This window comes from Pseudorasbora parva, chromosome 20 (assembly GCF_024679245.1).
Source record: "Pseudorasbora parva isolate DD20220531a chromosome 20, ASM2467924v1, whole genome shotgun sequence".
NCBI classification, from domain to species: Eukaryota; Metazoa; Chordata; class Actinopteri; order Cypriniformes; family Gobionidae; genus Pseudorasbora; species Pseudorasbora parva.
The window spans coordinates 30017022-30042333 of record NC_090191.1 but is presented as its reverse complement, the minus strand read 5'-3'; the positions used below and the strand labels follow the sequence as shown (position 1 = coordinate 30042333).

General features: G+C 39.1%; 2 protein-coding genes across 5 annotated transcripts in view; both read right to left on the bottom strand.

Moving 5' to 3' along the window:
• Nucleotides 1-696: 696 nt before the first annotated feature.
• Nucleotides 697-8781, bottom strand: mest (mesoderm specific transcript). Of its 2 annotated transcripts, XM_067426803.1 has the most exons (13): nucleotides 8744-8781; nucleotides 3692-3770; nucleotides 3351-3540; nucleotides 3170-3249; nucleotides 2915-2992; nucleotides 2673-2809; nucleotides 2516-2574; nucleotides 2342-2382; nucleotides 2188-2258; nucleotides 1930-2031; nucleotides 1765-1841; nucleotides 1323-1386; nucleotides 697-924 (listed from the first exon to the last, which is right to left on the bottom strand). In XM_067426803.1, exons 2-13 carry the CDS (start codon nucleotides 3707-3709, stop codon nucleotides 807-809), a joined length of 1035 nt encoding a protein of 344 aa, XP_067282904.1. In that variant the 5' UTR covers nucleotides 3710-3770; nucleotides 8744-8781; the 3' UTR covers nucleotides 697-806. The 2 variants fall into 2 exon arrangements, with proteins under 2 accessions (XP_067282904.1, XP_067282903.1); XM_067426802.1 differs by lacking the exon at nucleotides 8744-8781 and having other exon boundaries at nucleotides 698-924; nucleotides 3692-3918.
• A 5941-nt stretch (nucleotides 8782-14722) lies between these two features.
• Nucleotides 14723-25312, bottom strand: part of atp2b1a (ATPase plasma membrane Ca2+ transporting 1a) — a 38039-nt gene continuing 27449 nt past the window's right edge. The window contains exons 13-22 of one of the 3 annotated variants that reach the window (XM_067428373.1): nucleotides 22152-22331; nucleotides 21979-22066; nucleotides 21798-21904; nucleotides 21510-21701; nucleotides 20580-20793; nucleotides 19890-20101; nucleotides 19648-19755; nucleotides 19296-19484; nucleotides 18785-18871; nucleotides 14723-17090 (exon numbers count right to left, since the gene is read on the bottom strand). In XM_067428373.1, the coding sequence (XP_067284474.1) occupies nucleotides 16761-17090; nucleotides 18785-18871; nucleotides 19296-19484; nucleotides 19648-19755; nucleotides 19890-20101; nucleotides 20580-20793; nucleotides 21510-21701; nucleotides 21798-21904; nucleotides 21979-22066; nucleotides 22152-22331 (1707 nt within the window). In that variant the 3' untranslated portion in view covers nucleotides 14723-16760. Of the gene's footprint in view, nucleotides 17091-18705; nucleotides 18872-19295; nucleotides 19485-19647; nucleotides 19756-19889; nucleotides 20102-20579; nucleotides 20794-21509; nucleotides 21702-21797; nucleotides 21905-21978; nucleotides 22067-22151; nucleotides 22332-25312 lie in introns of all 3 variants that reach the window. The other 2 variants (XM_067428376.1, XM_067428374.1) reach the window with 2 other exon arrangements.

Below are 25312 nucleotides of genomic sequence, written 5' to 3'. Positions count from 1 at the left end.
CATCCCTCTCTCGTCTCAGTGCGTGCACTTAATCTCTCTGACACGCTGTGACGATCTGATAGCATTTAGCTTAGCTCCCTAAGCCCAGTTCATTCACTATGGTACCAAACAGAGATCAAGTTAGAAGTACCAAACACCTCCAAGTTTTCCCTATTTAAATACAGTTACACGAGTAGTTGAACGATCAAGTAATGGTGACAAAAAACGTGACGCGTTTCTAATCGGATTAAAAAGGAGAACTATAATGTATGGCGGATTAGCACTTCTGAGAGTACTTCGGCTCGGCGCAGTAAAAAGTCCCGAAACATCTTTCCTCACACCTCCCCCTCACTCTCATTTCTGTCAATAGGGAGATGTGAGGGAAGATGTTTAGGCCGGGACTTTTTACTGCACCAAGCCGAAGTACTCTCAGAAGTGCTAATCCACCATACATTATAGTTCTCCTTTTTAATCCGATTAGAAACGCGTCACGTTTTTTGTCACCATTACTTGATCGTTCAACTACTCGTGTAACTGTATTTAAATAGGGAAAACTTGGAGGTGTTTGGTACTTCTAACTTGATCTCTGTTTGGTTCCATAGTGAATGAACTGGGCTTAGGGAGCTAAGCTAAATGCTATCAGATCGTCACAGCGTGTCAGAGAGATTAAGTGCACGCACTGAGACGAGAGAGGGATGTATCAACTCGTTTAAGTTAAGGGAATAACATAGTTTAATATGAAAAGGCAGTGAAGTATCCCTTTAATGTATTGGATTCTTATTTGGTGAAATATTCCACTCATCAGAACGATCACATCACTCTTTTGCTCAGAATGAGTTGATAAAGCTAAGGTAGGCATTAATGAAGCCTGTGGGATCCTCCAGCTGTGGATAATGACTCACATGCTCATCTAGAACAGATACTGTGGATCTCTGAACTACTTTCCTGTTGGATAGAGAGGGGAAAAGTGGTTATAAAACATTTCTATGTTACAGTGCCCATTTATCTGAATGGATGGCTTAATCTGTCTTTTCTGTTTTTCACAGCATAGCATTTTTATCTTTGCTGTCCTTTTTCCCCTAAACACAGTAAATATAGAACCGTACCGAAATCGTAAACCTAAAATCGTGATACAAACCGAACCGTGAGAAATCTGTACAGTTACACCCCTAGCGTAACGTATGTGAGATGGTAGCACACATTCTGAAAGCCTTTGGCAAAATTCATACGAGCCATTTTAATCTAGAATAATTTCAAAATTAATCTAGATTTAAAAAAAGAAGATCTATACATATGTATTTAGTTTAAATTGAGTTGATAAATATAAACAGACATATACTCACTGGTAGAGCTGGATAAACTGGGGATGTGGATTAACTGGGTCTAGGGGTCCATAAATCATGTGCACTATAAAGATATCAAGTAAATCAGTGATATTCACAAGGAAACATGTTCATAATGTTGTACGCTTTTGCCCAAATTACACACCTGAAGTGATTTATTAAATAATAATCATCCAATAATCACTCACCCATCCTATACTATGAGTGTTAAAATGCTCATCTTGCTGCATTGCCAGTATAATATATTGTAATGTTATGCTAGTCACCTCAAACGGTTATTGCCTGGGGTGCAGACGGGCTAAGCAGCTTCTGCAGTGCTTTTCAATGGATTAAACGACTTAGCCTCAAATGCACTGGCCGCAGTAAATCACTTCCGTCTGGTAGCATGATGGCTACTCCAGCACTTTATACCTCTGAATGAATGGTGTGTGTGTGTACTCACATGGTGTTGAAGTCGAGGTTAGAGCCCCCACCCATCTCTCTCTGTGTTTCATCCTCTGGTTAATGTACTGCAGGACACTGGGCGAGACACAACAAAGTATTGCTAGTGACGGTTATCATTACAAGCAAAGCATTGCAGATACAAGACACTGAAAAGCTTGGACACCTGTCCATGACTAGATTTCCATCGTTAAAGCGAATGCCTGTCCACATGTCCCAGAACTCTCCTTCTGTTGGCTGGGTGTACGGTCCAAACACATCCTTTATTCTATAGGATAAATACATTTAAAATGTGCAATTGAAGGCATTAAGCCACAACCAATAAACTAAACAATTTATGACTGTTAAGTACAACAAATAGCTTGAACTATGTACTAGAAAGCATAAAGCTATAAACCACTCCCATTCCAGACGCTCCACTCACCCTCTAGAGAAAAGCTGGAAGTTTATAAGGCGAGTAAGTACGGGTGAAATGAAGCCAGAGTCCTTTAGAACCTGTAGATGACAAAAGATTAGAAATATTTACTTCCTACCTCTCAAATAAAAACATACGTGTCATTATAAAGTGCCACACTTACTTTCTGAAGAAATCTTGGATAATGAGTCTCAGGGAATATACCTTTAAAGATCGAAAACAAAACAAAAAAGACTTGATTTTCAGTTTTTACATAACGTTAGGAATCTCTATTCAGACACTTGTTGTCTTAAAGAATGTTTTTTTTCCATGAAGATTGAATTAAACTTTAATGTACCTCCATTTGAGAGGCAGAGGCTGTTTATGGTGACATGTCCACTCCTGTTATGGTCGCTCCTGTGTATTTAACTGCATGTGAGAACCACCCAGATCATATTGACAGGAACATTAAGCTGAACAATATCAGGGGATCTTGAAGGATCCTTACGGCTCACCTGTACAGTAACTCAAGAGCTACAGTGTCCCCGTAGTCATGTGACAGGAGGTTGATCCGCTGCTCTGACAGCCCCAAATGAGCGATCAAGGCCTCCACCACACTGGCTTGCTCGAAGATGGAGTAGCGGTGTGGTCGCTGGAGTGTCATCATGAGATGCGACGTTTGTGTGATAGAAATAATGATTCAAATTATTGATATTAAAAGATAATAGTTGTAGAGACTGCATGTCTTTCATCTCACCGGTTTGTCTGAAAAACCAAAGCCCATGAAGTCGAGGGCGATGACTCTGTTAAAGCGTTGAGTCAGAGAATCCCAAATCTACAAAACAACAACCAGCTTTTTAAAAAAACATCAAGAACAAATGCTCCACAATAAAATGCAAAGAACAAAGTATCCAGTCACTGTCCGCTTCCACATTGCATTAAATTGAGTTTATTATTGCTTTTCTGAAATGTTGGTGCAGTTTTATACTGGAAAATGTCTCTGTGCTTATACCTTATACCAGTCATAGCTAGAAGTAGGAAAACCATGAAGCAGCAGGAGGACATCAGAGCTTCCCACAACACCAAGTGACTCTATTAACAAACAGTATAACAATACAATGAGACTATAACTTCACAAGAATATCGTATATATTACGGGAGTCAGCTTGTGTGAAAAAGCCGGTATGATATACCTTTGTAAAAGATGTTATTTCCTCTGAAAGTGAAGAAGTGTCCGGAAGCGCGCCAGGTGTTGAGGGCAGGTGAGAGCTGTGGAGGAGGGATGTGCAGATACACCGCGAGCAGAGGAATGCACAACAGACCCACGTGAAGCCACCACTCCCTGCTCACGCGACGGGCCGACCCGCACTCACTCTCTTTCTGCTGCATACAGGGTGTTTTTATGTTATTGTAATGTATATTGCCGGTATTCCTGTCCCTTACGAAAATGAACTATGGTTTTTACTACAAATGAGCATTCAATTCAAACTTTAGACAAATAATGCGTGCTAGTCATTTACAAGAAGTTACTTACAGGTGAGTCTTGTGACATTCTCGATTCCTGTAGTTTTTCGCAGTGTGTGTCGGTTGTATTTAGCTGGTGGGCTGAAATGTGTGCTGTTGAGTGACATTAAGAGTCTGTCACTGAGCTGTCATCTGCAAAATCCATACATGCATCGCCCTAAAACGGTCTGTCGCGACTGTTATCAAGCGTCATGTTGCTAAGGATCCAAAGGTCTCAGGCTGAAAGTAAAGCTCGCTTACGCCCCTCGTGGAGCGGATGGCAAACGGCACTTAGTATACGGACGCGATATTTTTTCCCGGCAGGATGGTAGGGGAAGGTACTTTTTCGTCTCTGATAAGCTAGAAGGGCTCTCCTCCGATTGGTTATACATCTCACGTTCATGGCAGGCTGTAAACTAATCTGTTTTGATTGTCTTTACAACAGAAGTGAACGAAGTCAATCCAACATAGCCTACACACACACACACGTTTGTTTTTATGACATATGGGGACATTCCTAGGGCGTATTGATTTTTATACTGTAAAAACTGTATCTTCTATCCCCCTACACTGCCCCTAAACCTACCTATCACAGGAAACAAATATTGACAAATAATGATTTCCTGCTATATGGTGCGTTTGAAGCCATAGCCCTTGCCTGTACCAATAAAAGACCTCAAACCAGTCAATACCAATAGTCTAATAAAAAGTCAATATTATTAAACTGCCATAGAAATCAACAGTTTCACAGGTAGTCTAATGATAATGAACAAGTTGCATGTTTATTATGCTCAGTGTCCAGATAGAAATAGTGCCGTTTACTAAACGATTAAATGGGCCAGACAAAATTACTGAGTTATTTATCATGGTGGTATTTACTATAGTGGTAAGATGCATGGCTTCAAGTTTTGATGCAAATCGATCAGAGGTTCGAATCCGCCTTTTCCCACATTCACTCTACTACCTTTTCCCATCACATATCAGATCAGAAAGGCATTTATTTTCAATAAAAATTGAGAAAATTATTAAAAAACGTGAAATAAAGCATTTAACATGTGTTTAATAATAAATGTTTCTAAACAGATGTGCTGAATTAGAGACGATAAAAGTGAGTGGGTCCAATATCATTGGTCTTAAAAAGTGGGTGGGTCTGGTCCCACACACACACACACACAATGGTTCTGACACCTGTGTGTGAACCCTAAAGTTACAATTTTCCACCATGCTAGAGATATTAAATGTTACTTGATTAAATAATTAAAATAATTGCCAGGTAAACTGCCTGCCACCCCCCATTTCAGTATTTGCTATGTTCAGGGAAAAAAGGACTAGGCCTACTGTCAAATAAAACTAAAGAATATAAATAAAGAACCATTAACTTGAATACAAGCAGCAGCACAAATAAATACCGTCAAGCAAAGATACTGATAAAATAAACAATGATTTTCAGGTTTTTTAGGTAGGTCTAACATTCGTACAGAAATTGAATAAAGTAATCAAATGTAAAATAACTAAATATTTAACTGTTTAAATTAAAGATTAATCCTTATTAAACTTACAAAAGCTATTCAATCAAGAGCAGTGAGTGATGTCCTTATCTTTTGTTTTACATTAACCAGACGGCAGTAAAGGCTACTGCCCCTTTAAGACCTAATGCAGGCATATGCTCGTCTTTCTCGACTGCATAAAGTTCTCTTAAGCCATATTCAGACTATTTCTGCTTGGTTACTCATCAAGATGGACATGTTGACATACTTTTTGTGCGAGTTTGTCTGTTCAAGCTTACGATTTGAAAGAGAACTCAATAATATTTTTTCAGATAATTAATCTGCATAAAATGTGCACAGAATTAAATGGAGAATTATTTCCATCGGCTGCAGTCTGCCGGTATTGGCCAATCACAAAAGTCGACATTGCGCTGCCATTATCACAAAATATTCCACAGAAGTTTTTATTATTATACATTACGATACGTTTATGTGGATATTAAATTGTAGACTATTGAGTGGCTAAAATATTTTAATTAATTTCCACACAAAAAAAGTAAACCTAACCATTTTTTCTCCAACTGGAACTCAGTCCCCCCTCGAAATTCACTCCCCAGACTCAATCCCCCCGCGTCCCCACACACACACACACACACTACACACACACAATTACTAGTATGTTTAACATGCATTAACATTGTCTAGCAAGTTTATGCAATGTTAGGTTCACAATAAATCAAATCTGTCATATTTAAATCATACTGTGGTGTCTCTTCTGTGAAATTGGTCTCTTCTATGACATTGTGAACTTGAAATATAAATCTGAACTTCATTTACTTCTGTTGTAAAGACGATCAAAGCTGACAGCTGACAGCCTGCCACGAACGTGAGATATATAACCAATCGGAGGAGAGCCCTTCTAGCCAATAATAGAAGAAAAAGGCGGTTCCTTCCCCTACTATCCTGGGGGGAAAATATTGCATACCGGGCAAACTCAATAATTGTCTGCAAAGCCGCAGTTTCACCCCAGCCGCGGTTTTATCCACGCATGCGCAGTTTCACGTCACGCTGATAAATATAATTTTTAAATCTTTATTCTGTCCTAAAACTATCTATTGATTATTATTTAAAAAAAGTACTCTGGCTTTCCTGAATTAACAAGTTAATTATCTCAGAATTATGAGCTAATTTTTCATGAATAAAAATGTTGCTCTGGTTTTCTGAATTAATGACTTAATTGTCTCAGAATTATCAGATAATTTTTAATGAATAAAACGTTTTTGCTCTGTTTTTCTGAATTAATGACTTAATTATCTCAGAATTATGATATTTTATTCTTCAAAAAAAAAAAAAGTTCTGTTTTTCTGAATTAATGAGATCCCTCAAAATCCTGCTTTTAGCTGGATTGCATTGAAGTAAACATGTCCCACCTTTCAAATTTAATCCGGTTTTATTTTAATTTGGGTTTGAAACATTGCTGCTGTCTTTAAGTAATATAAATGGTATTGTTTTTAGTGCGTCAATTTTGTGCAGACACCAAGAATTAGCTGTTTCTCCAGGATCAGTTTAACCAATAAGGTATGCTTTACGAGCCCGATCTCATGAAAATGCGTATAAATAGTACAAGTGTGCAATATTGTGGAATGTATACGCCAAAATGAGTTTTGGCGTGCATATGGTAGGCTACACAGTTTTTCGTGTGCTTATGATACGCACTTTGACATATTATACGTACGAACCCCCCACCCCACCACCCCTATCCTACCCAAGAGTGTGTCATATGCATGCCATAAAGTGCGTATCATATGCACGCGAAAAACTGCGTAGCATATGCATTATCTCAGTATACTTTCTAGACGATATACATTCAATGTAGCCTAAATTCCACAACGTATACATTCCACAGTCGTACTATTAATACACATTACCATGTGATCGTGTTAAGATGATGCATCTGAAATGCAATCAGGCAATTGTTGAAAATACTGGATCCCCATGGAGTGCAATATGTCAAGCAGATCAGAATGTTCTTTTCTGCTGTCTTGAGGTGTCTGCGCAAAGTTGACACACTAAAAACAATACCATTTATATTACTTACAGACAGCAGTATTTCCCAATGTCTCAAACCCAAAGTAAAATAATACCGTATTAAATTTGAGAGACGGGACATGTTTACTTCCATTCAATCCAGCAAAAATAGAGCTCTTGGCAGGATTTTGAGTGATCTCATTAATTCAGAAAAACAGAACAAAATATTTTTTCAAGAAAAAAAATTCTCAATTCTGAGATAATTAAGTCATTAATTCAGAAAAACAGAGCAAACACTTTTTATTCATGAAAAATTCTCATAATTCTGAGATAATTAATTCTAGATTTTTTTTTCTCAAGTGAATGCAAAAAGCTTCCGCAGATTATTGTTGCTCCTGCTGTTATTTTTTTGCATCTGCGGTTGTCCAGAGGCCTTCAGGCTCCTTTACTGATATAAAACAATGCTGTCATGAACACTTAAATATTTCTAATACGTTTTTTGTTTTTGTTTTCAATGCCTGGAATATAAAAAAAAAAAAACTTTACATAGACATTTCAAAGGAACAATTTTTCTATTAAATTATTAGTCTAAAGTCAAGATAACTAATTCCTCAAGTTGATTAATTTTGCTAGGGTAAATTCATAAACTTCAACACAAATGATAAAACATACTTTTAAACAGGCTGAAAGTGTGAGCATATTATTAATTTGTTGGAGACATAACCAAAAAACTAATTTAATTTACATTTATTACATTTACAATGTACATTTTAAACATTTCATTATTTTACCATTACAGTTGATCACTAACTAATAACTATAAAATCAAACAAATCCAATTACAAATACAGAAAATTGTATTTAATAATAAATTAAATAAATAAAATTGTATTTTCATTCCCTTCCAGTGCCGTAACATGCATCTCAAAGACATAATGACGCAATGTGCATGCGCGGTCAGAACTGCTATGGTAAAACTGTGGCTCTGCAGTCAGACCCTTCTCGGCAAACTGCGTTAGTTCCAAAACTAAAAAGTCCCCATTTATTAAAATAAATGTAGGAAAAAAAAGTAATCACCATCTGATGATAATTAAGGGTATAACAGTAATAATACATTAATATTTAAAAAAAATCAGACGTTGTGGAGTGTGGACAGTGCACTGACATTTTCACTGTCACAGATTAAAATTAAATATATAATTATTATTTTCATAATTTTAATATGCAGTAAATGGTTAAACATTTTTTTTTACATAGGCCTGTGTTTATATTAAAAAAATAAAAAAATAAAAATTAAGCCAAATCTCAAAATTGTCTGTCTCAAGCATGGTTCAATAAAACATTACTAAACCAATGTTACTAATCTGGGTCAGTTTTTATTTACATTAAATTTTAGGTCATTCCAAGTTCAACTCCCATTGAGCCCATTGTTTGACCCTTAAATCCCACCCAGCCTATTTAGATTCATTGAAACTTGTCTTGTTTATTATGGGTTTTAATAGCCTAATACAATTATTATTTTGCTTGATGTAATAATCAGAGTCATGCAGCTTTCTGTGAATAATTACCAGGACAAACAGATAACATGGTTTGGAAACAGCTCTCTTCCTTCCTTCATTAGCAATATGCGTCATGTCCACCAGGCGGGGCTGTAAATGCTGCTTGAATCTGCAAATACCAACACAATAATGACTCGGAATCACTGTTAAATTCAGTTTATGAGTAAAGGAAGATATTTGAATCTTTTGATTTAACGTGATCCTTTATCATTTTGTTCACAATTGTAGATCACGTTAAGATTCAATGATACAGATCATTCAATGATAAAGATCAAAAGATTCATATATCTTCTTGACTCATACAAACCATTCCAAAAGTCTTGTAATATATTTTGTGCAACATTGTGTTTGTATTTCGACTCAACACGTCAGACATTTTATCCGTCTTACCCTTCCAGTTTAGCCACTTAATATCTGGGAACGTTACCATTTTGGGGATTTCCGCCTGGATTTGGCCTACACAAATTGAAACGCTTTCCATACACACATACAGCGGTCTAAGTTGAAAATATTGGTGTCATTTTACAGGAAACCCTTTGAAGTTACATAAAACACTCCTAAAAGTGATAAACATGTAAGTATGTGAAGTCTAAGTTGTAATAAACCTCCAAAAAATTAGGCGCATTCTCCAAGAGGTCCACGCTGCAGCCTGTAGCACAATGACGTACTTGATCAGATCCACCACGTACTGGACGCGCATGCGCGGTGGTTTCATTCACACTGATGCCGTCACATACACATGCGCAGTTGAGAGTTTTGCTGAACTGAATAGATAAATACCAAGCGGCAACCTCCCGCGATCTCTCTTGAAGCCAATACGGAAGTAATGTAAACTGTAATTCCTAAACTGGCCACTAGGGACAGGCTCCAGAAGGGAGCAGAATCTCATTGAGCCCCATGTTAAAATTCTCAACTTTAAAGCAGAAAAAAACATGTTTACAGCCTGGTACAAATTGTGGTTTTGGCTTATAAGGCTAATTTTAATCTTCATGACAACTCTGAGGGGGGTGAATTTTTTTATAACTCATTCGTTTCCGTTATAATAAGCCTTAAGGTTCTGCATAATTAAGGGCGTGGTTACAAGTGGATAGCCATTTATCTGCCGTCTGTAGTTATTGCGTCACCTCAGCTCCGCGCACATCCCGCCTTTTTGCCCATTTTCTGTTATCCGGGAGTGACACGCGCTGACTCGCTCACAAGATGGCAACGCCCAGCTCGCCCCTACTTTAAGCTTCAGAACGGCTTGTCAGAATCCTATGGGTGACGTCACGGACACTACGTCCATATTTTTTTACAGTCTATGATAAATACTCAAATAGCTCGCGCAAAATTAATGATTAATAACATGCTCACGCCATTAGAACACACGTTTTGCATTTTTCCTTGAATGTGTAGGCTACTGGTATTTTAAATTGTTTACAGATTGTGTTGCATTGTACCTTGAGGATTAAAATTACAGAGACAATTACTTGACTCATTTTCCCTTCCACTCAACACCATATGACCAGAATAACTGTTTGCATGCATGTCGAGAGAAACTATAATAACTTAAGCATCACATTTATGAAAAGATGGCATTCATCAATAATTAGGCCTACTTAATACTATTTATCAGTTCTACACAGGTTAGAACATCATCTTATACAATATTATTGATCATGTCACTTAAGACCAGCACATACGCATTATAAGTTAACCCAGAGATCGGTATGGCATCGCCATAACGATCACCATCCAGTAAGTTTTGGATCTGATCCAGCAACGTCATCGTGCTTTTTGATTATTTGTTGTTGTTACAAATTTAGTTTGGCAAGTGTGTCAGGCCCTGCGTGCTCTAGGTTCATGCAGTTTGAGCTGTTTCCACTAAATTCCAGAAAATAGTGGAAAAAAGAAGTGTATCAAATGTATTTGGAGAAAATTAATTTATAACCACAAAAAAAGAAAGAAAAAAGCGTCTTTTTTGGAGATTACAGCTCAGAAAACATATACTTACATGGTACAAGAGTAATTTAGTGTAAATCTAGGGGTGCACGAATAATCGATCTGTAATTAACATTCGAAAACTAAAAATACTATTCGAATTTTACTGTGTTGATTTGCTGGCTGTAAATGCACTGAATCCATGATAAATCCCTCTAAATCTCGCAGTTATAACTAAATCCACTCGGTGGCGCTGTGGAGCAGGTTAATAATTTGAGTGTATTTGATCATTTGATCACAATGTCATCGTCTTCCTCGCGGTTTGGAATCAGTTTGGAATTACTTGGATGAGAATTGAAAGTGATCTTACAAAATGGAGTTACTTTTGATGAAATCAATTACTGAAACTGAGTTATTATAATATCAGGGATTTTTGAGGATGTTAAAAGAGCTAGACGCATAAGAACTGAGTCAATTACCCAACCTGAAGTCACTTTTATTCTGTTGATGAAAATAACACGATTCCTCTGGTAGAAACTGTGCAGTTTACCGTCCGCTCCACTAGGCGGCGTAAGCGCGTTTCACGTTCAACAAAACACTATTATTGTCAACATAAAAAAAAAAAAAAAAACACGTGATGACAGTCGCCACAACGCATCTTGATACTTTTAAGGCCATTAAAGTACAAATCCTGCAGATGGCAGCTTACTGACAGACTCATAATGTCACTTAACAGCACATATTTCAGCCCATCTGCAAAACAACCAACACTCTCTGTTAAAGCGCAGGATAAAGAGCTAATCTAATAGACATCTGTGTTGTTGACTTGTAAATTTGTAGGTTACCATCTTTTTTTTCTCCAAAGGGGTGTCCCTTCAAGATAAAGAAAAAGAGGATGGTAACCTTAGTAGGTGGGGAAGGGGTGGTAAATAATTTTTTTATAGTCATTTTCTTTTCTTTTTTCAGGCAAAAACATAACCACTGCTGAAGGTCAGTGGGGGACCCGTCCCTCACGCCTTCTCATTCACATCACACCATTCATTCATATCACAGAGATCTGGCTGCACTTGAACCAGCAACTTCTAAAACCTGAGGCAGCGCTCTTACCTATGAGCCACAGCCTTGAACAGGATTTGAACCCAAGCCTTTATCACAGTCTCACCCACTATTGATTTGTGTTTAGCCACAGCACCATCATGGCTTTCATTCTGAGGGTGGGCATTTGAACCAATTGTTTTGTTGGATATAATGCAATTTGTGGGATTTGAGAGTGGCAACTGGGAGTGAAAGGAGTGAATGCGCATTTTGAAACAAGCTTTACTGAGAACTCGGTTTGAAAGGCTTTAAAAAATATTACATGTCAAACTCAAACTGATAGCACATAGGCCTACATAATGTACAAATAACCACTTGTTTAGTCAAATAAAGTTTTGTGTAAAAATAGTCCATCAAAACAGCCTGGAAGTTACTAGTAATCACACAGACCTTGATTAGCTGCTTCAGGTGTTTTTAATTAGGGTTGCAGCTAAACTCAGGAAAGTGGCTCACCAGGAGCAAGATTACTTTTGCTTAAAGTACAGATTCTGCAAATGCCAGCTCAGAGATGGAATCATAATGTCAATTAACAGTATTTCAGCAAACAAAACATCCCAGTTTTGTATGTAACCCTCATTCCCTGAAAGATGGAACGGAGACGTCACATCGGGAAAGTAATCTGACAAATTGGGATATCAATTGAGATAATACACTTCGAGTGTAACTAAATCAGCCAATGCATGCAAGATTTGCATCTAATGCTCTGCCCAGCCATTCAGGCATAAACAAGGAATCGGACACATTGCATATTTCGTTTTTGCTGCAGAGCAAAATTGTTGCTGGCCCTTCTACTCAGCAAGACTACTTTCTACTATGTCTTTCTAAAATCCCAGTATGTTAACATGTGCCCTTCCTAGTGGAAAAGGAATACTGCGGAAGCCACATCCCACCCGAGGGAGGTATCATGTGGAAGTTACACATATGGAGTGTACTGGTCGATTAGGACAGCACAAATATGGAACGTCTCTGGGGTGGCTCCGGCCTAGTTAGGGAGGATAACGACACCGGCAGTGACTGCAGAGTGGTCTCAGCCGAGGAGAAAAAACGGGGTAACCATACCGCAGAAGAATACACACATGGGATCGCCACAGGTATCACAACATGCGGGCAACCAGCCTAACACAGGTTCCACCAATGCTTATGAGTGTCAGGCCTGATGTCGGACACTCCGCCATGTTTGACTGGCGAAGGCGATGGAGGAACTCAACAGGGTTCACCAACTGGGGAACTTACTCAAGCAAATAAGCGCACATATCTGATCCATAGGAGGGGAATGCCGCAGCAAGCTGACACTGAATGGGTTCCTAGCGCTACTGGCCATTTGGGGTGAGTACATGGGAGGGTACGAGACACGAAGGCTATAAAACCTAGCAAATGTGTTCTCTACACAAATCTGTCAGCAAGGTGCCTTGAGCCAACGTCCTGGAGGAAGCAACACTTCTGGTGGTGTGTCCTCTCAACCCGAGCCGACAAGGCACATCCTGGGTCTGATATGGCAAAATAGTAGCATCCACGCACTATCCAGTGAGCTAACTTCTGCTTGGAGACAGCCTTTCCCTTCTGCCGGCCTCTGTAACAGACAAAGAGTTGGTCCGAGGTCCCGAGGGGCCAGCGTGCTCCTCGGAAAGCTTCACGGGCTGAGGTGTGCAAGAGGAGTGAGGAGCCAGAGGAGGTTGCTCATCGAGGAAGCCCTCATTGTAATCCTCAGATCACCTATGCTATTAGCCGAAGTAGACATAATCTGGTGGCTGGAACATATATTTCCGGATCGCCACGTAACCCTTGACTGTCCCACCATCAAGGGTAATGAGGGCGAGGAGGCACAGGACCAGCCTGAGGAGGTTGTCTTGTCGAGGAAGCCCTCACTGTCAGACACAAGAGACAATGATCTTGACCGCCGACCAGTGCCATGAGTGGCCATATCCAGAAACATAAGGGCGGAATGTCATCTTGAAAAAGACGCAGTGTCACACCCATGTAAGCATTTTAAGGGAAAAATCTCTCTCTGTTGCTGAAGCGCACAGGGGAAATGGCTACAGCACAAAAGCAGAAAAATAGTGCACTCACATTTAATGAAGGTGCAGACTTCAGAGCTGTGAAAACAACTGTTTTTTGAAAGCTCTTTGTAGGGCTCGCGACCACCGCTGAAAGCACAGTCACACAAAAAACATGTGCATTGGCTTGTTTATTTATACTCAAAGGGGATTGGTCTCTCAAGCAAGATCCCAATTTGTCGGTTCACTTTCCCGACGTGACGTCGAGAATGACCACCTGAAAGGGAAGAACTGATACACTGCAATACAGTGCAGGAATTGAAGATGTCACACGGCTCATTTCCATACAGTGGATTTCTCTTGGAACAATACTAGCAGTCTAGCAGTATCTTAGTCATTATTTAAGTGTGTAATTCTGATATAACCATGAATGACGGCATTCTCGGATTCTGTGAAGGTTTAAACACAGATTTTATTTAGATTTTGCTGCTAAAGTCCCTATCAGACCTTCAGAACAAATGAATCAGTTTTTGCATTAGTTTTATAAACTTTGAATGGATTTCCCTATAATATCCATATTATAATGTACACTAATTAGAAATAATGGGTTTTCACTGTTGTTGAAGCCATACTGTAGGCAATAATTTGCTGTCTAACATAGCATCACAACTTATGTAAATATTGAAATATAAACAATTTCTATAACAGAATATAGATGTTTGGACCATTATACCCAGCTACCCAAAGATGGTTATATATAATTATAAAATTATATTAAAAATAAAAGCTGATTGATAACGTGGCAGCCGATATTTGCATCCTTACTTTTGAGAAACCCCCATCAAGTTAATAAATAATTTTTAATTTTTTAATTTAGTCAGCATTTTTGGAGCTACAAACCATCTTTTGCATGAGAAAAATCTTGTTTTATGCTTATTAAAGCTAATGTGTGCTCAACAAGGAAAACATGGCCCTCAGGTTACGCTAAATATCAATTTTTATTCTTAAAAACCATACACGATACTCGACAAGTTTAAAATGTAAGTTGAATCACGATATCCATTTACATTGCGCAAGATAAACAGACATGTTCTTTTATTTCCAAACGTTAAGATAAAATAAAAAAAACAGATCCTTAAAACAGATGGATAAACATTCATTCCCATTATAGGAAGACGCTATAGAAAAAAAATGGATATTTTACTATATAAGCTCTAAATTGCAAACTCAAGCAGTTTTTTTTTTCATTTAATAAACATGAAAAAAAATGAAATAACTTATTTAAAAAGAAAAAGAAAAGTGCAGTTGCAATGACTGAACAAAACCGAATCCCTTTCTCCTGTTTTTCTTCCTCTCTTCTCTTTTATTACACCCTTAAATGAACCAACGAATGAAGAGAAGCAACAGTCTGAACTGGAACCCGCTGCCAAAAAATTACGTCTACTCCTAGACATTACAAAAAACACAAAACATGTTAGTATTTTGACCATAAGTTTCATGCTATAAGCCACCCTGAGTTTTATATTACTTGGAGAACCAATCACGACCCTTGTTTAAAGAGTACCCCCCCCCCCCCTCCCCCTCCCACGAATATCATTTATGTAAAATCCCTGTAGGTCTGGTTCAGCAGGTTGAGATGTTCTCATTTCCGCATAAAAATACAATTTATTTATATGGTCTGTATCAAAACGTTCCTTGGGAATCTGAAATAAAGTACCCTGTGCTGTGATACCAGTGTTACACGCATTATTTTTTTGTGTGAAAATTATTCTTGTTGATTCCTTTGTTTCCAGTACTTCAGGTCTTAAATATATTCTACAAACAATTGCAGCAATATTTTCTTAACTGATAGCAATCTTTATGGAATATGAAGGAGGAAAATAAGTAAGTACAAAGTTTGTCATTTTCATATGACCAACAAACCAAAACACTTAAGGAAAAAAATTCAAAGGAAAAAAAGAAAAAAGAAAGAAACAAATTTTGAAAACAATTCACTCTTTTTCCTTGCTTTATTTTTCCTTTTGACCGACAACAATTTACTACCTTAAAGACAATCTTAAGTTAAAATTCTTTTTAAATCATTGCATCCTTTTCAATTCAATTTTCTAGCGTTTTTTTTTTTCTTCCTTTTTTCGGCCTGAGTAAACAAACATGATACATTGGCAGGAACTTAAATGTCATTGTTGAACTGACTGTGGACCATTTCAAATAGTTAAATCAGAGATCACGATTTCATGATCATAGTATCAGAGATGCATTCATTCTTTAAAAGGCTGACCTGGTGTGGCCTCCACTTCAAAAAATCACACTGTTAAAAGCGTGAAGACTCCAGCCATTTCACACAATTCAACTTCCAAATGAGAATGAGACATGGAATCTTGAAACTTAAAAAACAAAACAAAAACCAACAACTTCAAGGGGTGAAATAGTAAGTACGAGAGGAGATGTAAGGACAGAGATCCTCGTCTACGGCTCCCTCCCGTCACCAGTCCAATGAAAAAAACCTCCCATGGACCTCAATACCTTCTCTGCTATACAAGCCTTAGTGTTTTCTATTTGGCTAGAAGGTTCTATGTATCTACAAATATATAACAAATAAAACTTGCAGGCAAAAATTGTTCGGTTTCCATAGAAACACCCTTTTTTCCTGAAAATACAGCAGTATCTGAAATATTTCTCTTATTTCATTTGTCCCCGTTTCTCTGCATCAGGAAGCTCTTCCACCAACAAACAGAAGAAAAAAAAGTATCTACAAACTTTGTAAACAGACCTGTGTCTTCCAAAAAACATAAATAATTCAAAATATTAACAGCCAAATGATGCAGAAATCAGTGTTTGAATAAGCAAAGGACAAAAAGAACAAATGTACAACACCATCCAGATAAAGAGAAGCAAAAGCTAAGAGCTAAGCTCCAGAGAGATCCTTGGCTCCGCCCCTCTCATCCAATGAGTTCTCCTGGCTTTAGTCTCTGCGGAGACGAGCAGGTGTTGTGTGTCGTACCGAGGGGCGGAGCCGATCAAAGGGACGTCTCTAGGCTGTGCATGGGGCTCTCAGGTGTTGAGGGTGTAGCGGGCTTGCTGGGATCCAAGAAGAGGTGGATGCCGCTGTCTACAGCGTTATTGTTCTGATTGGGCGAGGGTGGGGGAGGAGGCGTGGGTGTGGCGTTTCTCTTAGTGGGGGCGTCGTCCTCCGCGTCAGTGTCGTCGATGAGGGGGATGTGGGGTTCTGAGTCCTCTATCCGGAACTCCGGATGGGTCATAAAGTTGTGGATGGAGCTGCGAGACTCTGGCTTCTCCAGGCCCTCATAGGGCGACAGCGAGCTGCGGAATGCGTTCACCACTCGGATCTGTGAGAGAACGGGACGCAAAGTCAGCCTTGCCGCTTGCAGAGACCTAAGGCTCGTTTGCACACGCGTACATACGACAGGCATACAAAGTCAAACATCACATCTTTTTTTTTCTTTTTTTTAAGTAAAGGTTAAACCAAAGGCCAAATGGACTGGTTTTAATTGATGAGTGGAGAGCAGTGAGGTTAGCGCACCAAAACCGTCTGAGAGAGAGTGTGTGAGCGGTCAGATGTCGTGCAACTAAGAGAGAGGGGGCGAAACTCTCGAAAACCTGATGCTTGTGTTACGGTGAGCTTATCCTCTGACCGAGGGACGGAAAATCCTCTTTTCTCAGGACTGAGAAGTAACAGATGTAACCAAACTGGAAAGAACTTGGGCGTCTTCCCAGTTGTAAAATCATAGATAGCCAATTATTCAAAATGCAAATGAGAAAGAGAACAGAAGAGACAGGAGAAGAGAGAGGACAAGGTAACCCCAGAGGACACAGCTCAACACATGAGGTTAATATTTTTGGGCATGCTTGTATTGGTGGGGAGGGATTGATCACTTATTATGTTGTGAAGTAGAGACGCAAAACTTTAAAGCAGCCAAGCAAGTTTAAGCTAACTAGCACAAGTAAATTCACAAACGGTCTAGAGACTGGACCCATGCAGAGCAGCGCTACCTTAAGTTTCAACAGAGGTAAACCTTTGAGTATAGCCCATGACACATTTCACAGAATCTAAGAAGGAATATGCGGCAGTCAGTGTCGTAGCGTTCTGAACTCGGTTTCCCAATGTCCGATATCCATTTCATTAGCAAGACTAAAACAAAAGACAGTTTCAAGCAAAATACAAAGTGCCCTGAACAGAGAAAAGGGATTTGAGGACAGCCAGGACCTGATGAAAGATGGAAATATTGATGTGGTTAGAATTGTGCTGAAAGATGAACACAAACATGATTCCACCAGCTTTTCCTCCAGTCACAGAGCATCCCTGTAAAATAACGAAGTTACATAAAAAAGACAGACGGAGAGAAAGAGAATGACAAAACTGGCACTGAGAAGATTATGAAAGAGTGTGAGAAAGAGGAAACCACGTCGAGTACGGACAGTAACGGCAAGAATGAAAGGTGACGAACAGCAGGATTACAGAAACTTCATTTGTGGCTAATCTAGAGCACGACATTCAGTTTTCTCAGATGCTCCTACAGAAACCCGAAATACTTACCAGAACGACGCCTTTAAAACGTCCCACAAACCCATTCGCAAGACCAATTTGGTGCGATTGGTCGGGTTACCGGTGTGACCATGGGCGTATACTCAAAACATTTACACGCAGTAGACTAGCGGCCTGGAGAGCACGCGCAGGGCTGCAGACATACCAGACGGTATTAGACAACGACTCTTCATCGGTGAAACCCAGCCAAAGCCATCCAACACAGACACAGATATTTCAACCTTAACACTTAAGATACACAGCCGTTAACACTGAGAAGCAATGTGGAAGATGTTTCGAGATACAATTTGTTTTGAACAAGAAAGCGAGAGAGAAGGAAGGACATTAGGAGAAGAATGAAGACCGTTAGGCGAGAGGAGGAAATGTTAATTGTCATGCACTAATAAACACGCACTCACACCCGACAGTGGCAGAAGCGGTGTTGAAGGCAGTAGCAGGAGATAAGGCTACATGTGTAGGGCTAGAAACATTGGTTACATCGTGCTGTTGGCTGGTGCTGGAGGGCTGGCGCCTGACGGCCGCCTGAAAGGAAATTCCGCTCTGGAACGCACTCACTACATCCATCTGGAAGGAATCAGAGAGTGTGATAGGCCCAGAGAACGCACAGGAGAGAGAAAGACAGAGTCAGAGAAAGAGGAAGAAGTGAGAAAAGAAGGGATAGAGGAAGAAGGGCACCCATATAAAGAAGAGAGAGACAGAGTGTAGCTGAGAGAGAGAGAGAGAAAAAAAAGGCACTGAATTAAAAGAACCTGACCTGACATTTGCCTTTAGCATTGATCGGCTTATTGCACTGATAAACTGCATTAATAAACCCTCTTCCACCAGTATAAGGTCACCATAAGTGGTGGATCGATCGGAGGGTTTATTAACTCAAACCATAAGCAGAGAAATGGAAATAAAAATCGAAATTGATTGAGCAAGATGGGCATTTGGGCTCCTGAGTTTGGGCAGAGGGGACTGCGGAGTTGTGCGGTTTTCGAGAGGTTACCTGAGTCTGAATGCGGTTGAGGCCTCTGAACCAAAGGATCTGCCCCCTGCGGAGCTCTCGCTCAGCATGGTCGATTTCCTCCATGTCATCCAGCTCGTCTAACTCCTCATCTGGGATTTCCTCCTTCTGCGTGCCATGACCAGCGGTCTTCAAGAACTTTAGCCGACTCGTAGGGATCGAGGAAATGAGCTGAAAGAGAGCATAGATAGATAGATAGGAAAGAAAAAAAAGAAATGCTCTCAGTCTGGCAATTTAGCTCACTGCCATTAGGGGGCACTGCTTTATTACTATTGAGGAGTTTGGATTCATGCAAGTTACAAGCTAAAAGAAGAAATAGTCAGATGATGCTCACCTGTCCCCAGAGTAGACATCCAAAGCCCAAGAAGACACACCATAGCCACTGTTCAATGTTCAGCCCCACACAGCTGAATGGCTTTCCTCCAAACTGCACGATCACAATCTGAGGGGTAAGTGTCATTTTTATTTAAAAAAAATTCAAATCACACTAGCATTTTTTTCCAGAAGTATCTATTTCTGTTTACATAGTCAATGTGCTCTGATTATGAACCATCATACACTGGACTCGCTGTATACCTGAATAACAAAAGTCCCAAAGACGATGGTACAGAAGATCAAATTGTTGAAAATGCCTTCAAAGACATTTCGTTCCCCATGGATCTTCCGTGCATTGATTTCATTAAATAGCTGCATCATCACAAAGGTGTTGAAGACGATGGTGTAGTGCTCAGAGGGGGGAGCGTGAAGAGGGGCATTACGCCCACTGTCAATATCGAAAATTTTCTCACCTGGAAGTAAAAATCATTGCGGTGTTAGAAATAAGACTCTTGAAAGACATGGCTCTGTGTAATCATAACATAATACATGATATATTACAATAGACATGGTGCAGTCAACTAGCTTATAAAAAAATTGAAAATAACAATTGTTGGCTTTTATTTACATTATTTTAAAGGGATGGTTCACGCAAAAATGTGTGTATGTGTGTGTGTGGGGGGGAACTATAGTAGTCAATGGCTGCCAATATCTGCTTAGTTACAACATTCTTCTAACTATCTTCCTTTGAGTTCAGCAGAACAGAAATGTATACATACTTGGAACAACTTTAGCATGGCTAAACAATGCCATAATTGTAATTTTTGGGTGAACTATCCCTTTAACACATCACAACCTGCAGGCTCGTAATGGACGTTTGCTTTATGCCTTTATAATGTGCTTGAATCAGTCGGTTTAATTACTGTTCCTTGAACACGTGTTGGTTCTTACCAGCAAAGAGAAGAGTGAAGATGATGGTGAGCTGGTAGACTCCATGACCCAATATGTTCTTCATCATTGTCCTGGAGATGAGGGGTTTATTACGGCCGTAAGGCTTCCTCAGCAGAAGAGATTCAGTGGGGGGTTCAGTGGCCAAGGCCAAAGAGGCAAATGTGTCCATAATCAGATTTACCCACAACATCTGTACAGCTTTCAAAGGAGAGTCCTGGGAGAGTGAGAGAGAACAGGAGGTGACCGTTCTGACCTCATTCGCTGTAACATTAAAAAACAACCTCTCAGTTCTGCATTTGCATGAGTACTGACTTGCATTTTGTTTTTCCAAGGGAAATCTGCGTAATGATTTTAACCATGAGAATACCGAGCCGAAAGACGATCAGATAAGAACAAAATATTTTAACAAAGCATAGAACTACATGAATTAGAGCTGCTGAAATTCAGGTGGAGTCTGCGAGCACAAATAGTGAGGGCCTGCTCATGAACAATATCCAGGGAAAATTACATACGAAACAAGCAGAACACCTAAGGGCTTAAGGCCACGTCCAGCCTTGGCAACTGACAGCAATGCAAAGCGCAAATGTAATCCTCTCATTCATTATGCAATACTACAGGAACTCAACTGCAATCAGCCCGACTATCATTCCATTTACCGGAGAAGAGCTGGCTCATTTCGGACTGGTGCTTTGTCTGTGGACAGCAGTGCCAGATCCCATGCTGACTGCATGCAAGTCTTCATGCCTCGGACTAACAATTTCCAATCACTTTACACAGGATGGGTAGCAATCAGCTGCTTCCATCAGCCACCACGGTGCATCTGTTAAGATGCAATCCTTTGCACAGAACTGCCCTATTTAGCTTAGCAGCTCGGTCAGCCACAGCATTATTGTGCTTTGTGGTAGAAGAGAGTTTATTTTTTGGTGATACCTGTGTAATGCAAGCTCCAGTGAAGGCCACGATCACAGCCACCACATTGACAGTGAGCTGGAACTGGAGGAATTTTGAAATACTGTCGTACACGTTGCGCCCCCACATGACTGCCTTGACAATGCTGCTGAAGTTGTCATCAGTGAGGATGATATCGGAGGCTTCTTTAGCCACGTCTGTGCCTGCAATGCCCTGAGAATAACAAGCACACAAAATACATTTTGATTTGCCACAGAGTCTTTATAGAATTAATTTTGTTCAGTAGCCACGTCAGGTAGACCCACATACCATGGCAAACCCAACATCGGCCTTTTTTAAGGCAGGGCCATCATTGGTGCCGTCTCCTGTTACTGCCACAACCTGCCTCTGCTCTAAAACAGTGCTGTCAATTATACCTGAAAAAGACAACATTTGTCAAGACACAACATTAGAAACAGAATTAATACTATAGAAGTGACTCTCTGAGCACCTTTGACTAGTGTATGCTTGTCTGTTGGCGAAGATCTCGCCAGCACCCGGAGTTTAGGCCATATTTTATCAATCCGCTCTTGTTCAATCTGAAAAAAAAGTAATCATATTATGAGCTTGTCAACTTCAGTGTTTGTGTGAAAAGTCCTGCCATTAGTAGACCGTGCCTCTCACCTCTCCCTTTTCATTACGGATACGGCGGTTGAACTCTTTGCCCTCCAAGCAGAGGAAGTCATCTCCTGCCTGCAGAATGCCACATTTAGCTGCTATAGCACGAGCAGTGTTAAGGTTGTCCCCGGTGACCATGCGCACTGTGATTCCAGCACGCTGGCACTTTTTAATGGCATCAGGGACCTGAGCAGGAAAGAAGAAGTGAGTATGACCGAGAGAGGTTATTATCAGGGATGTGCGCAACGACTTATTCATATACACATTTAAATAGAAATTTTGTAACTGACAAGTCAACTAGACTGTGTAAGTCAACGTGTTAAGGCGAGACACGGCAGGTGAAAACATCGTTTTTTCATGCAGTGGTCAATTTTGAGATTTTGGGCCAGTTTGCTCCCTTAACATGTAAGCTTTCATGTCAAAATAAAAAATATGTTGACATTACTCATTAATGTGGTTAATTCACTATATTTTGTCAACGTGCGCCTTTAGATTTCTACCCGAAATCATCAAAAGTTATTCTAACGCGAGTTCCCGTGCCGTCTCCATTCACAGAAACATGTCATGCCTGGTATCATTGTAAAGCTCTCAGTGCAGTGTATGAGACTGTCTAATCCAAATTTGGGCATTTCATTTGTAGAACTAACCAACCGCGAATGTCTGCAGGAGAAAATCACATCTAATTGGCCGATGTGAATTTCACACTACGTCATAGGCTATGTGCCGCCGCATCCTTGAGATCTTCGCCTGAGAGAAAATGCAGACAACGCTGAAATAAACTCATAAACGTTCACAGAAAGGATAAAGTAGCAAGAGATGATAAAAAGAAAGTAAACAACAACCGATTAGATGACGAAACCCTGTCAGAATTAGATTCAAATAGTTATTGATGGACATACAGCAAACAGGGACAGTTTATTTGCGGTTTTTGTGACTGTTATGATGTGTGTTTGTTAAGGTATTTCTCTTCAGCTTAAGGCTTTTGGTATTAATAATGTATTAATTTACATAAGTTTTAAATGTTATACACTGCTGATATAAATGAAGTGAATATATATTTTGTTTTTAAGTTGGGGGAAATGTATGCAATTATACAATACAAAACTTTAAAGGCTGTTTTCTCAAAATAAGTTTTTTCTCACACATTTAGAGTTAGATATTTCCACTTCAGTAGCATCTATAAGCACCAACTTTTTCAGCCTTATACTCAACTATATTGTGAAGGCTTTTACAGAGGGATTTGTTGATAAATAATTCCTATCTTGAGTTATAGGTCTTTTTACTCCAAAAAATATGGCGAAAATTGATTTTTCAAGGCTATTGTCAGTATTCTATAATTTACTAAAGAACAAAATAAGATATCCAGAATCCCCTCTGTTAAAAGCCCTCTCATCTAATATGTTAACAAATAGAATCAAGAATTTTGAACCTGGTCCTTTCCAATTTCCAGATTTATTTTTTTGAAATATATGCAAATGAGCATATATTTATTAATAATAATAATACATTTTATTTATAATGCACTTTATATTAAACAAAATCTCAAAGTGCTACAGAATTAAAAAACAATCAACAACAATAAATAAATAAGTCAATTAATAAAATAAAATAAATAAAACAGAAAAATAAAATAAAGAAGTAGCAAGTCAATTAAAAGCTCTGCTAAAAAGGTGGGTTTTAAGACCACGCTTAAAAGTATCTATAGTCTGTGGAGTCCGCAGGTGGTCAGGGAGAGCGTTCCACAGACTGAAGGCTGCAGAGCAGAAGGCCCGATCTCCCATAGTACGGAGATTGGCTGTGGGAGTTTTAAGGCGATACAGCGAAACAGAGCGGAGGTTACGAGTGGCTGTTTGTGTGGTGAGGAGTTCCTTAAGATAGGAGGGAGCATCACCATGGATGCACTGGTGGGTAAGGAGAGAGATCTTGTACTCGATCCTGAACGACACAGGAAGCCAGTGGAGTGATTTTAGAATGGGAGTGATATGGTCAAATCATTATTTTAAATTATTTAAGTATACAAGGCCTCATTTGCATATTAAAACATTATTTTATACAAATCTTGCAATACATTTTTTTCTTATGTTTATGCCAATAATAAACTGGAAAAGTTTCATAGTGATATCTTGTAATTTAAAAAAATTCCCTATTCACCTGTAGTGTCTCGCCTTAAGGTATTGTTGTTCGTTACCACGGCAACCACACCTGCGTGTCTGGGTTTGAACGTGCTTCTTGTGTATGGAATGTTGCAAAATTGCAAGATAACCTTTGCGTGTACTGACTATACATTATTTAATTCTCTTCGTTAGGATATTAATACATAGCAACTGTTCAAGTGTCAAGTAAGTTTCATTCATAATGTTTCTCCTTTATTTGATATAAAATGTCATACCGTATCGTTCCTCATAGCCGGTAGTACACCAAGCCTATAGCCTAAGCAAGCTTTAATAACTTTAATAAGTCTAAGCAATTTAGTATATGCTAGTTTGACATGACAGACAAAAAACGCAAACGTTTTATCTTGCTCTTCTTCAAATAAACATTTCTCGGAAGCCGCCACAGGTAAAGACAAACGCATGCTTTTTTCAGAGTTTTCCCCTCTGCTCTCGGGACGTTGATTTAGAATGCCCCGGACTAAAACCAAACGTGCCATTATATCTTTTGTGCCTAGGAGCATACAGTTACTGAATAAATCAAGCTCAGGCACATAGATATTTTAAATGTGCACCTTTTACCAAATATTATTTATTTAATCTTATGAATTTGTACCTATTGGACTGATGCGCTGTCATTACTGTGTTGATGTCAATGATGTCAAGCGCTGTCATTACATATTGATGTCAATGTTCTGTTCTGTATTCTCTACATCCTTAATGTGGTTAGATGTTTGTTGTGTCTTTTCTTTTCTATTTATTTATTGTAATTTATTGTTGTTTGTGCTTAAATGTTCAATGTGGCTCCACTGAGTGCAAGGCAAATTCCCCTCGGGGCTATAAAGGGTCATTCATCATTCATGCAAAATCTGAGTTAAAACAAAATTATTTTGTTTTCCACTGCAGATATATACTTTTTGAAATAATATATTTTAAAAATGTTACATTAACTTGATGGAAATTAAACATAGCCTTTAGCAAAGCATTAAGTGTGCATAATTCTTTCTTAAACGACTA

Bases quoted from the DNA above. Each gene is read 5' to 3' on its own strand.
- mest (XM_067426803.1), bottom strand. The intron at 2,032-2,187 runs GTGAGTGGAGCG...TTTATCCTATAG, and splicing joins TTCCAGCTTTTCTCTAGAGG to AATAAAGGATGTGTTTGGAC. The intron at 1,842-1,929 runs GTGTCCAAGCTT...TGTCTCGCCCAG, and splicing joins GGAAATCTAGTCATGGACAG to TGTCCTGCAGTACATTAACC.